The sequence below is a fragment of the Eulemur rufifrons genome, chromosome 2 (genome assembly GCF_041146395.1).
Source record: "Eulemur rufifrons isolate Redbay chromosome 2, OSU_ERuf_1, whole genome shotgun sequence".
Taxonomy (NCBI): domain Eukaryota; kingdom Metazoa; phylum Chordata; class Mammalia; order Primates; family Lemuridae; genus Eulemur; species Eulemur rufifrons.
The window spans coordinates 7,077,341-7,089,770 of record NC_090984.1 but is presented as its reverse complement, the minus strand read 5'-3'; the positions used below and the strand labels follow the sequence as shown (position 1 = coordinate 7,089,770).

At 35.6% G+C, this 12,430-nt stretch overlaps 1 protein-coding gene across 1 annotated transcript in view; it reads right to left on the bottom strand.

The window, feature by feature from the left end:
• LOC138392185 (ankyrin repeat domain-containing protein 26-like) overlaps positions 1-12,430 on the bottom strand; it is a 50,515-nt gene that overhangs the window by 26,261 nt on the left and 11,824 nt on the right. Inside the window, exons 4-7 of the mRNA XM_069482731.1 lie at positions 10,290-10,363; positions 5,948-6,114; positions 784-817; positions 363-504 (exon numbers count right to left, since the gene is read on the bottom strand). Coding sequence (XP_069338832.1) covers positions 363-504; positions 784-817; positions 5,948-6,114; positions 10,290-10,363 — 417 coding nt within the window. The remainder of the gene's footprint in view (positions 1-362; positions 505-783; positions 818-5,947; positions 6,115-10,289; positions 10,364-12,430) is intronic.

Below are 12,430 nucleotides of genomic sequence, written 5' to 3'. Positions count from 1 at the left end.
CAGTATATAATATGGTTGGCAGGCAGAGCATGGTTTCAGGAGACGGGGCTGCAGGGACAACGGTGCTAAGGTTACTGCAGTATGCCAGGTGGGAGATACTGGTAATCTGACCTCGAGTAAAGACAGAGGAGAGAAGCAGAGTCAACAGAGAACCAGGAGTGCCATTCACACTGAAGAAGGTACAGTGGAATTCCCATGGCTCTGTGGCTGGGAGTGCACAACACATGCCAGCTCTCATTCTATTTTAACATAAACCGGATTTCTGACATGAAATCGGTGCTCTACGCCGCAGCGCTAAGCAATGTGTTCATTCACTACTAGAAGGTACATAAAAAGGCCTTATACTTATGCAGTGGTCCTACCTGTACGATGCCTTCCAAGTTGTTTAGGGAACAATGTAAAGTTCTTATAAATAAAGGAAGGCAACTCAAAATCCTCTGAGGCTGCTTCAGATGAGCAGGTTAAATCGTCACGGTCATCCATAGAATGTGTTTGGTTTCTCATCTATAAAATAGTCATTATATCACTATTTCAAAATGTCCCTGAAATATGTATAGCATAAACTAAATGTACAGGAGTGGTAATTATCCTTTTTTATATAAGAGCAAAAACACAGATACTTCTTAAAAGTACTGATTTGTGTTAAAAGGATATCTATGGCTACAATTTCTTAATTACTTTTTCAAAGCAAATGTCTTTAACAAAAGATTCTCTAGTTTTTACTCTACCTTTTATAATGTATTTTTAACAATAATTTGGTTGATGGTTTATATTTTACAATACCTTGTTCTGTTTCTTAAATGTTCTCTTTGTAGGCCTAAAACAAATAAAAACAAATAATTTCTTTCAGGCAAATAGTAAATATGTAACATACAAAGAATATCTAAAACTATTGTGTTTTATAAAAATCTCTGCATTTGTCATTTATTTCTCCTGCTTATAAAGTTTTCAGATTTTTTGTTTTACAGGTAATGTAAAATACAATAATTTTCTACAAGAGGGATTAAAGTATAAACAGAGTACCATTAGGGGATGAAGAAAACATGTATAAATAGTGTCATAATAAAGAGTTAAATTTAGATCAAGCTTTCTGACATTCAAAGTAAAAGGGAAAACATGTTACTTGCATTATTTGACAGAAAGAAATATACCGGGTTTTTCTCATTGTCCTTTTCAACAAAGAAACCATTTGCTGGCATTAAAACTTATTTGCAACATATTACTTACATGCTTATAGGAGGGAAACACTTTTTTAATCATGTTATCCCTCAGCACTTTCAGGACTTACTATGCATTTACTCTGTCTTATTTAAAGCACTGTACCTGTGTTAAACTCATTTTAATGCTCACAATTCCATGAGGTAGGTACTGTTTGAGGTATTTTATAAAGGAGGAAACCAGGCACAGAAGGGCCAAGTAATCAGCCCGAGCACAGACAGCGGATCAGTGGCAGACCCAGCATTCGAACCCAGCAGTTCTGGCTCCAAAACACGTGTTTCATGACGTGCTACGAAAGTCATATGTATTTTCAACTGTTTTCAAGTGATATTATAGCAGATGGATCTATATAGTCATTCAATTTCTGGCTATAACTATAAATAAACATTTCTGAATCTTTCTGTTTTTTAAAAGTAAGAAGCCTTTATATCTAGGCAATTTTGGAAACCTACCTTCAATAAGCTCAAGATTTAATTTTCTAAAGGAATTGATCGCCAGGCGTTTATTTATCTATCTGACTGTTTATTCATACACAGCATGATAGAGAAGAAAAACTAAAGCAGGAAAATGAATTTCTCTGTGTTGCAGGGGGGTGGTGGGAATATTAGATGCCCAGAAAAGGCCTTGCTGAGAAAGTGGCTTTGAGGTAAAAAGCCGAAGAGATGGAAGGAGCAAGCCAGGAGGGTGTCTGAGGAAAAAGGAGTCCAGACACAGGGCAGTGCCAAGTACACACGTGTGCCTGGAGAGCTTAAGAAACAGTGAGAAGTTCCATGTGGCGGGAGCAGAGCAAACGGGATGGGAAAATAGACACTGAAGTCAGACAGATACCAGCTTAGATCACGCACTGCCTTTTAGGTGTTAGGAAGAACTGGAATATGCTCTCAGTGAAATGGAAGGCAGTTAGAAGGTTTGAGCAGAGGAATGACAGAATCTGATTTATACTCTCCTAGGTCCACTGGGTTAAGAATTGCTGGAAAGAGGATTTTACAAAAGGACAAACGAGACGACCAATTATCAGTCCTTCACACTCATCTAGACAGCAGATGGTGGTCACTTGGGCATGGGAGACGTGACTGGCTTCTGGATATGTTTTCACAGAAGACCTGACGGGATTTGCTGACAGAGTAGATGTGAGCTGTCCGAGAGAGAGGAGTCAAGGGTGACACTGAGGTGCTTGGCAGAGCGACTGGAAGACTTGCCGCAACTCAAGCAGGAAAGACTGCGTGAGGGTGGCGCGAGATCAGCAGCAGCTCAGTCACGGACCTGAGGAGTTTGTGACACCCAGTAGCTAACCCAAGAGAGGTGTCAAGTAAGAAGTTTGGTGTATAGGTTTGGAATTAGGGAGAGACATCTGGGCTGGAGATATAAATTTGGAAATCATTAGCATAGACAAGGTAGTAAAAGTCATGAGAAAGCTGATCGAGGACTGAGTCCTGGGACAGTTCAATGAGTAAAAGGTGGGGGAGGAGGAGAAGCCCACAGAATAGACGAAGATGGATGGACTGGAGAGGCAGGGGGAAAACCAGGAGAGTGAGTGATATCCTGAATGCCAAGTGCAGAAAGAGTTATGGAGGAAAGAGTTTGCCACTGGGCCAAATATTGCTGGTAGGTCAATACAATGAGGTCTGAGAAATTATGTCTAGATTAACAAAAGGAGAAATAAGTGGTAATCTGGAGAAAAACAATTTTGGCTGAGTGATGGGAGTGAAAATTACTCAAGTGAAGTCAAAAGTAAATGCAAATATGATCCAGTGAGTATAGAGAATTCTATAAAGGGTATCATACCTGAGCAGCATGATCATGAACAACCTAATTTTCTTCTTCCTCAGCTGCATTTTTCAATCCTCATATAATAACTATATAGTATATCTCAATACTTCAAGCATTTTTAAGATTATATATATGACAATTTTAGAAATGTCACACTGTTATTCAATAAAAATTTATAAATTAGGCCGGGCGCGGTGGCTCACGCCTGTAATCCTAGCACTCTGGGAGGCCGAGGTGGGCAGATCGTTTGAGCTCAGGAGTTCGAGACCAGCCTGAGCAAGAGCGAGACCCCGTCTCTACTAAAAATAGAAAGAAATTATATGGACAGCTAAAAATATGTATAGAAAAAAAATTAGCCGGGCATGGTGGTGCATGCCTGTAGTCCCAGCTACTCGGGAGGCTGAGACAGGAGGATTGCTTGAGCTCAGGAGTTTGAGGTTGCTGTGAGCTAGGCTAATGCCACGGCACTCACTCTAGCCTGGGCAACAGAGTGAGACTCTGTCTCAAAAAAAAAAAAAAAAAAAGACTATTTGAACATTTCTATATTATAAGAGATTATCATTTTGCTCATGTTTATAAATAAGATTAAAGAATGACTGAAAATTTGAAGGGAAGTAGTTATGGTTTGATAAAAGTCAGCCAACTGGGCCGGGAGCGGTGGCTCACGCCTGTAATCCTAGCACTCTGGGAGGCCGAGGTGGGCGGATAGTTTGAGCTCAGGAGTTCGAGACCAGCCTGAGCAAGAGCGAGACCCCGTCTCTACTAAAAATAGAAAGAAATTATATGGACAGCTAAAAATATATATAGAAAAAATTAGCCGGCCATGGTGGTACATGCCTGTAGTCCCAACTACTCGGGAGGCTGAGACAGGAGGATCCTTTGAGCTCAGGAGTTTGAGGTTGCTGTGAGCTAGGCTGATGCCACGGCACTCACTCTAGCCTGGGCAACAAAGTGAGATTCTGTCTCAAAAAAAAAAAAAAAAAAAGTCAGCCAACTGTAGGATATTTTATACTCATCCAATATACAAAGTAATTAGTCACATTAAAATATTGAATTCTGTAATGGAAATTAAAAGGGGAGAAATGCAAAAAATACTCATATTTTTAAACTGAAATTTTATAAATTATATAACATGAGATCTGTTGAATACTATGGTGTGGCGCATACTGAAATACATAATCTGTTCAAAGGAAGGATAATGCGTGCCTGCAGGGTAACTTTAAAAACAAAACTTGCTGCATTAGCAGCACCTTGGTTTTATCAGAAGGGTCAGAAAACAAGTAGATGCGAGCCAAATGCAGCCCACTGGCTGTTTTTGTAGGCAAAGTTTCATTGGAACACAGCCATGCCCATTCACTTATTTTCTATGACAGATTTTGGACTACAACAGAGACCTTACGGCCCACAAAGCCTAAAATATATTTACTATCTGGCTCTTTATAGAAAAGTTGGCCAACTCCTGTTTTAGTAGATCAAACATCCTTTGATATATTGTAATAAGTTTTATCCAATATACTGAAATGTTTATTAGAATATAGAATAGCTTGGTACTATTCAGATTAGTTTGAGGTTCCAACATCTGAATACTCATGCATTGAGAACAAGAAACAAAAATGTAATGGCCTGTAACTTTCTTGGTAATACAGAGAGTGCCAGTATAGCATATAGCTGCCTTTTGCAACTCAGCAGATACTACAAAAATTCTTAGAAAATTTGCTGAAGTTGTGTCACTAAGCTAAATGATTTAGGCATATTTTAATTAGGAAATGATCAGTATACTGTAGCTCTAACTTCATTTTTAAAAATGGTTGCATACCACATTATTTTACGGGTTGGCATTTTAACTATTTCCTTATGGATGGGTAGTTAAACTATCTCCTTGGCTGGGTACGGTGGCTCACACCTGTAATCCTAGCACTCTGGGAAGCCGAGGTGGGAAGATCGCTTGAGCTCAGGAGTTTGAGACCATCCTGAGCAAGAGTGAGACATCGAGTCTACTAAAAATAGCAGAAAAAATTAGCCAGGTGTGATGGCACACACCTGTAGTCCCAGCTACTCAGGAGGCTGAGGCAGGAGGATCGCTTGAGCCCAGGTGTTTGAGGTTGATGTGAGCTAGGCTGACACCATGACACTCCAGCCTGGGCAACAGAGCAAGACTCTGTCTCAAAAACAAACAAACAAAAAACCAACAAAAAAATCAAACTATCTCCAACTTTTTGATATGACAATGCTATAATAAATTTCTATAACATACACATATATATAACATATTTATAAAAATATCCTTAACATACATATTATATATCTTCACATGTATTATATATACATTGGCCTATTATATGTATGTATCACAGATAATAAATGTTCTTAACATGTCTGTGTGTTTCCACGTGTCATGTTTTCCTGTAAGATCAAGTCCCAGAATTGGAGCTGCTAGGTTAAGTGAGTGACATTTTAAGATTTTGATGCCCACTGCTAAATTACCTGTCCAAAAGGTTTTACCACTTTTATTGACCAACAGTCTCTGAGGATACCTTTTTCCTTACATTTCCCAATACTGGTTATTATTTTGTTTATACAATATCAGGATGAATGGAAAAAAATGGTATCTCATTGCTTGTTTTTTTTTTTTTTTTTATTTAATTTTACAGAATCAAAGAGTCTAACAGTATATCTTGTTAGATACAGTATGTCCTCATAATGTATACATTATTTCTTGTACAATGATATGAAATAATATGGGAAATATTCATGATAAATTATTAAGTGAACAGTGCAAGTTAAAAACAATAGTTTCATATCTCATTGCTTGTTTATTTGCATTTTTCTAATTACCAGGAAAGGCTGAATATCCCTAGTAAAAGTATAAAATTTGTTAATCATAAATATTAGCCCAAATTAGAACACATTTTGTAGTACAATGACAATTATCTACTGTTAAATATTGCTACAGGCTCACCTATCCCGCTCTTCATTCTCTTTCCTAGCAAACTGCCGATGGTCAGTTTTTCCAACAGTTCTTTGTTGGACTAATCCGTCACCATCGCTGTCATCAGTCACATCATCACAGAAGTTTTCAAATACTTCTCTCTCAATACTTTTGTGCTTCTTCCTTGCTTTTTCAACCTAGAAGAAAAGATTGATATAAAGAATAATATTTGTGACTTTATTCAATAAAAAGCACTTTTTTATTTTCATTGGTTTTATGCAACATTAACAATTGTCATGATTATAGTCAGAACTATTTTGTCATCATGTTAATTTTATCATTATATACAAGTATTATCATATAATTATGGGATGCAATTGTTATAATTTTTCATTGAACTATTCAAAAAGTCTGCTTCATTTCTCTTGGAGTAAATGAAACCGAATTTCCCCAGGTATCAAAAAGGGACCTTTATTAATTTTCGCTTGTATGGCCATCTACTCTTTGCTATCTAATATGAATTTTCACCCCATTTGACTGACCAAAATTGAAAAATAAAAAGACAAAGACACAAAATGTGTCATCTTCTATCTTTAACACCTGGATTTTACATTAAACAGCCAGATTTAGAGGACGTGACACTGTGGGGCTTCAGGAATGGAAAGGAAGATGCCCCTTTCTGCACTAAGCCATACTTTCCCCACTACATTTTATCAATCTTTTTTCAAGTGGATCCTGGAATATTACAAAATTGAAGGTGCTCACTGAAACCAAAGTTTGCCACAACACAAAAAGCAAAACAAAACTGTCGAGTTGTGAGTGTGAAATTCGGGGAAATGAGATGCTTTCCAAATTCACTTTCAGCAGCCATCAAATTTGATAGCCAGAGGATTTATAAGTAATTATCTGCTTCAGCCCCAGTATCTACTGGTAATGGAAGTAAAGCCAACAGAGTGATTGGTCCAAAGCTCCTAGAGTGCCATTACCTAGCATTTTACGGCACCAAAGAGATGACACAATTCCACAATGCTGAATCAGATAAATCATCTGATAAATTCAGCAAAGTAATCAAGAAAGTTAAAAGTGTGATTTTGGCAAAGTAATGTAGTGCCTCAGCAGGGGGTGGGAGGCCTCACCTGCTTTACTTTTAAAGAAGAGAATCTCTAGATTTTGTCTGTTTTCAAAACTCAATGTACTGAACTCACCTTTCTACTTTGGAGTCAAATGGTAAACTTTAGGCTGAGAGGAAGATCATACATGCCAAAATGTACCATTTATTAAACAACATACTGTCATCGCCTGATGCAATAGAAACATTTGAGAGTGGTGATTTTTTTTTTAAATGTATGGAAATATATATATTTGCTGTCAAAAATATTTAAAGTGGTAGTGATGGATTTATAAGTTCCAACAGTTTGATTTAAACAGATAAACTTGTACATATGAAAGTACAATAAACAGATTCCTTTGGGAATATTTATTGCAACTCTCAAGCCTAGAGACATTTTTTTTAAATTGTTTTCAGTCATTGTTTCCTTCCCATTGTGTTCCCATTTTATTGTTTAAATAAATGCAGTTCACATTCAAGTCAACAGGGAAAAAATGCTGGAGCTTATTATATTTTTTTAGCAATTTTCTTTATGCCCGTCCTGGTTTACAAAGTCACATGGTATATGGCTCAATTACATTACCAGTTCATAGACCACATTGATGACTAATAGAGAGACAAAGGATGGTTAAAGAACAAAGATTATGAGAAAGTTTTCCTGAACTCCAATCATTTAGATAGCAGAAATTACCTATTTCTACACACAATTACATAGTCCAATAGTGCCATTTTACACATGGCCTTTCCATAAGCAGAAAATGAGACTGGATCACACAGTTGACAGGGAGAAAAAGAGTGGCAGCGAGTGGGCCCCTACGTCTTTTTGAAGTTGAACTTTTTCCTGCTGTAAAACCAGGAATTCTACTTGTAACATGCCTACCTCATTTACAAACCTTTGCATATATTTCTGTAATTCCTTTTAATAAGCTTTTGGTGTTCTGTCACTATATGGTGGGCAAGAACTCACATTTTCTAATTAAGTTTTCATGCGTTTATATTTATTAGCATCGTGGTTCTCATATAATGGTCCCTGGAACAAGTCCTGCATTGGTTTTCTTTTCTTGTAAGTGTCTGTAACAGCAAAAATAGTGTGCCTTTTTGTTTGAATTATATGTTTCATTTCTTTGTGGTAGGTAAGCTACAAATTAAAAAGACTTTTTAGATTACTAGACTGAGGCATATTTCTGATGTCTTATTTCCAATTAGTGGGTTTTGGGTTGATATTTTTTGTAATTTGCATATCAAACTCTTGGTGTTCTTTCAACTCTAACATCTTCTGAGATCCCTGCTTTTATAATTTCTGTATCATTGTAAAAATTTTCCCATCTTTGTTAAAAACATGTTCATTGCCAGTTATCATTTTCACAGTATAATTTATTTCCATTTCAATAAAGTTTAGAAGATGACAGAAGCACATTTAGGGACCTAGAGTATGCGTCATAGGAAAGGCATCTCTGAGACTGAGGCCTTGTTCAGGAAATGCCACAAATACTACCAAGATAGGTACTTGAGGTACTTATTTTTCCTCCCACAATCGAGCATATTATTTGTCAAATAAGAGGGTATTTCCTTTAAGGTTGTTCCTCCTTTAGAGTTAGTTAGCCTGGGGAAACTCCTCCGCAGGGAAACAGTAATTTTACATTTTTCACAAATTTCACCAAACCTCTGTTTTAACTCATCTGTGATGAGCTTTAGTTTATTCCTCCACTCTACTTTGTCTTGTTTGATTCATATTTCCTCATATTTTACACATAGGGACAACCTGAATATACAGATATATTCACTCCATAATAATCCTTATTTAGTTTTAGTTTTTGAGATATTTTTTCCAAAGAAAAAGTAAATGATTAATTTGCTAATTTTTGTTTCTCAGGTATCTTTTTTGATAGAGTGCATGTATTAAAAATAACTTTAAGTAATCAAGAATGGGCAAAGAAATATTAGAAAATAATTAAAATTTTACTGAATTAACTGTTAAACTTCTTAATCTATGTTTGGCTACCTGCAAATCACTGGATTATAACTAAGAAGAAAAAAAAAACAGAGAAAAAAAAAACCATGAACCAGCAAACTAAATGTTGTCACTTTTTCTTTGGAATACACTTAATAGATTGTGTTTTAAATCTACCAAAAATAAATTAGGAGATGATTTACAGTATTACAAAGGCTTCCTCACATAAAGTGAAAAATAATTTTCCTCAGCCTAAGGTGGGAGAAAAACATGAACCCAACACTTAACATTGGCACTCTTTGTTTAGAATTAACTTATTATGTTTTAAATCTACCAAAAATTCATTAGCAGGTGATTTGTAGTATGGCAAAGCCCTCCTCACTTAAAAAGACTTTTCCTCACCATACCTTAGTGAACCCCCATAGTGCATTTCAGTACTGTTTCTAAAGGTTAATAACTAAAGACCAGGTAAACTTTACATTATTAGGAGACAAAATCAATGTCATTCAGAAAGCAAAGCCAATTCTTAAGTTTTCATTCAAATTATACACCATCATATGACAGTGTTACGTACATACACAGACTACCTGCTTAAGTCTAGGTCTGACACATTCTAATGTTCATTAGTGACACTGGACAAAATAATTTTAGTACTATTTACTAATTTCCTGCATGTAAATTAGTTACAAACTTACTGTTGTACCCTAGCACCAAAGGCCCCATTCTGCAAGTACGATTCTCTTCATAGGCATAGTCTTAATGACCCCATCCTCTCCCTGAATGTAGACACTGAAGTGAATTAGAGACCATGAGGCAAAAAAAAAAAAAAAAAACCACAACGAAATTCACCTAGGCATTGGTGATGGGCAAAGTAAAACTGTAACTTTGGAAACACTGGGAATGATTAAACTTTTAACTTGAGTCCAACTCAGTGCCCATCACTGTGACATTGTTCGGAACTTCTATTGTTTAGTAATATGATATGATATTTGATGTTACCTTCCTTATCATATCATTAGAGACTAGGGGAACTTAACATTATTAGGAGACAATAATGTATAAAAATTAAAGGGAAAAAAATTCCAGAAATCTTTTGCCTCTATTCCAAGGGCAAATTTAGGTATAAGTTAGTATTCATTTTGAGAACATTTTAAGTGCTATAACTAGTTAAAAGGTTTTTAAAATAAATATCAAATTATGACAAATTGATTCTAAAATGCTAGTCCAAAAGGTAATTTCCTTTTGACTAGCCTACATTACTAATGCAAAGAAAACAATGTTAAACTAGAAACTGAAATCTAAATTTTTTATACCTGTGGCTGGTTATTTTCACTTCCTTCCAGTTTTTCCTCCTCTTGTTCTGATGTTGCTACAACGTCTTGTTGTGCTGTCAAATCCATATAGTTAGTCAAAATGAGCTACTGAGGATGGTTCCATAAAAGCTACAGTCTTTATAAAAGTAGACAGAAAATTAAACTTCTTTTCTTATTATAAATTGAGAGTGTAAATGAAGCTTAATCTGTAGAAGAATATTTACTTCTTTAAAAATACTAATTATCTAAAACTTCAAAAAACCACTCAGGGAGACACGAGATGTCCACCAGGTACCTGGCAGACAAACATCTCAAAGATTCCCTCACAAATTCATCCACCCAACAGAAATGACCAAAACCATCAGAAAAATACCCAAAATATAAAAATACAATAAACACATATAAATTAACACCACATACTGTTCTGTACTTCATAATAGGGCCTTTTTTTAACACCATTGTATGTATGTTGTTTTTACTAATAAATTCACACATTTACTATTACTTTTTCCACCCTGTTCTTTGTATCTGAAATGCTTGCCTCTGTTCTTCAGACACATTTCTTTCCATCTTTTAAGAATGAGACTGCTACATGAAATCTTCCCTGATTCTGGCTGTTCCCCCAAACAGGCATCTCCTTCTTTGGGCCAGCCTAGGCACTTCATTGATTTCTCTACTGTATCATCCCACCTGAACTGTAAGTCATTTCTTCCCATGTTTATCCCCTTTGCTCCTGGACCGTAGGGGACAATCTTTCAAAACATCTTTGGACAAACAGGCTTTTATTGAATAAATAAATGTATAAATCTGGGTTTTGTATTTAAAAATTTTCAATTTTAATGTGCAATATAGTAAATATCAATGGATACAACCCACTTAATACAACTGGCTCTGAGGAAACGCCAATCATTTGTACTGACTTTGTTCCTGTATCAGCATTCAGAGAGCTTGGTTAAATGTGGTACGTTCGTGTGATAAACTTTTGTAAGGAACTTAAATTAAACCAGGGATACTGTATATATAAATCTCAAAAATATAATGTTGAGTATATTTTGAAAAGTGGCAGAATAATATATATGCTGTACACAATTTATGTAAAATTTTAGGACATGAAAACTAATTCCATATAACATTTATGACATACATAAATATAGTAAAATATTTTGAAAGTGCATGGGAATGATATACAGCTAATTCCAGGTATTGGTTTTGTCTACACAATAGTTTTAATACTATACTACAAAAGGCGTAGCACTTTGGGAGGCCGAGGCAGAAGGAACACTTGAGGTCAGGAGTTCAATACCAGCCTGAGTGAGACCCCATCTCTACAAAAATATAGAAAAAATTGGCTGGGCGTAGTGGCCTGTTCCTGTAGTCCCAGCTACTCAGGAGGCTGAGGCAGGAGGATCGCTTGAGCCCAGGAGTGTGAGGTTGCAGTGAGGTATGAGGACGCCACTGCATTCTAGCTGAGTTGACAAAGTGAGACTGTTTCAAAAAAAGAAAATACTACAAAAGGACCCTAAACCCCAAAATTTTGAGGATCACTCTTATAAAAGACTGTGTTTACCAAATTGTCATTAAGGAATGATTAATCACTTTCCTAATTTTCTTTTTTTTTTTTAATTAAAAATAATTATTTATTTCAATACACTGCAGAGGTTTAAAAAATAAAACAAATATCTGTATAATCAGATTCCCCTGATGTGAATACTGATAAAAAATATACAAGGCAATTAGATTTCTGAAATGGAAAAATTTAACCTTATAATTTCAAAATGTTTCTCTAGAAATGATACCTTACACAGGCATAATAGAAGGATTTTTAAAATTTTAAGTATAAATGTCTAATTAGCATTAATAGTTATTAGATGCTAGTGCCAATTTATCTACATTGAATTCCTCATTTTCTACTCCTATTGCATATGAATATCTACTCATCATTCATCTATTCTTTTATTCTTTCAGTATCACTTAAGAGCATGATAATTTTCATAGTATCTGGCCATGTTTTCTATCATACAAAAACCCCTCTCCTCCAGAATCTAATTGGAATCTAATTGCCCTTGTAATCTTTTTTTTTATCATTAATAACAATTTAATTTTACAGAATCAAAGAGTCTAACAGTATATCTTGTTAGATA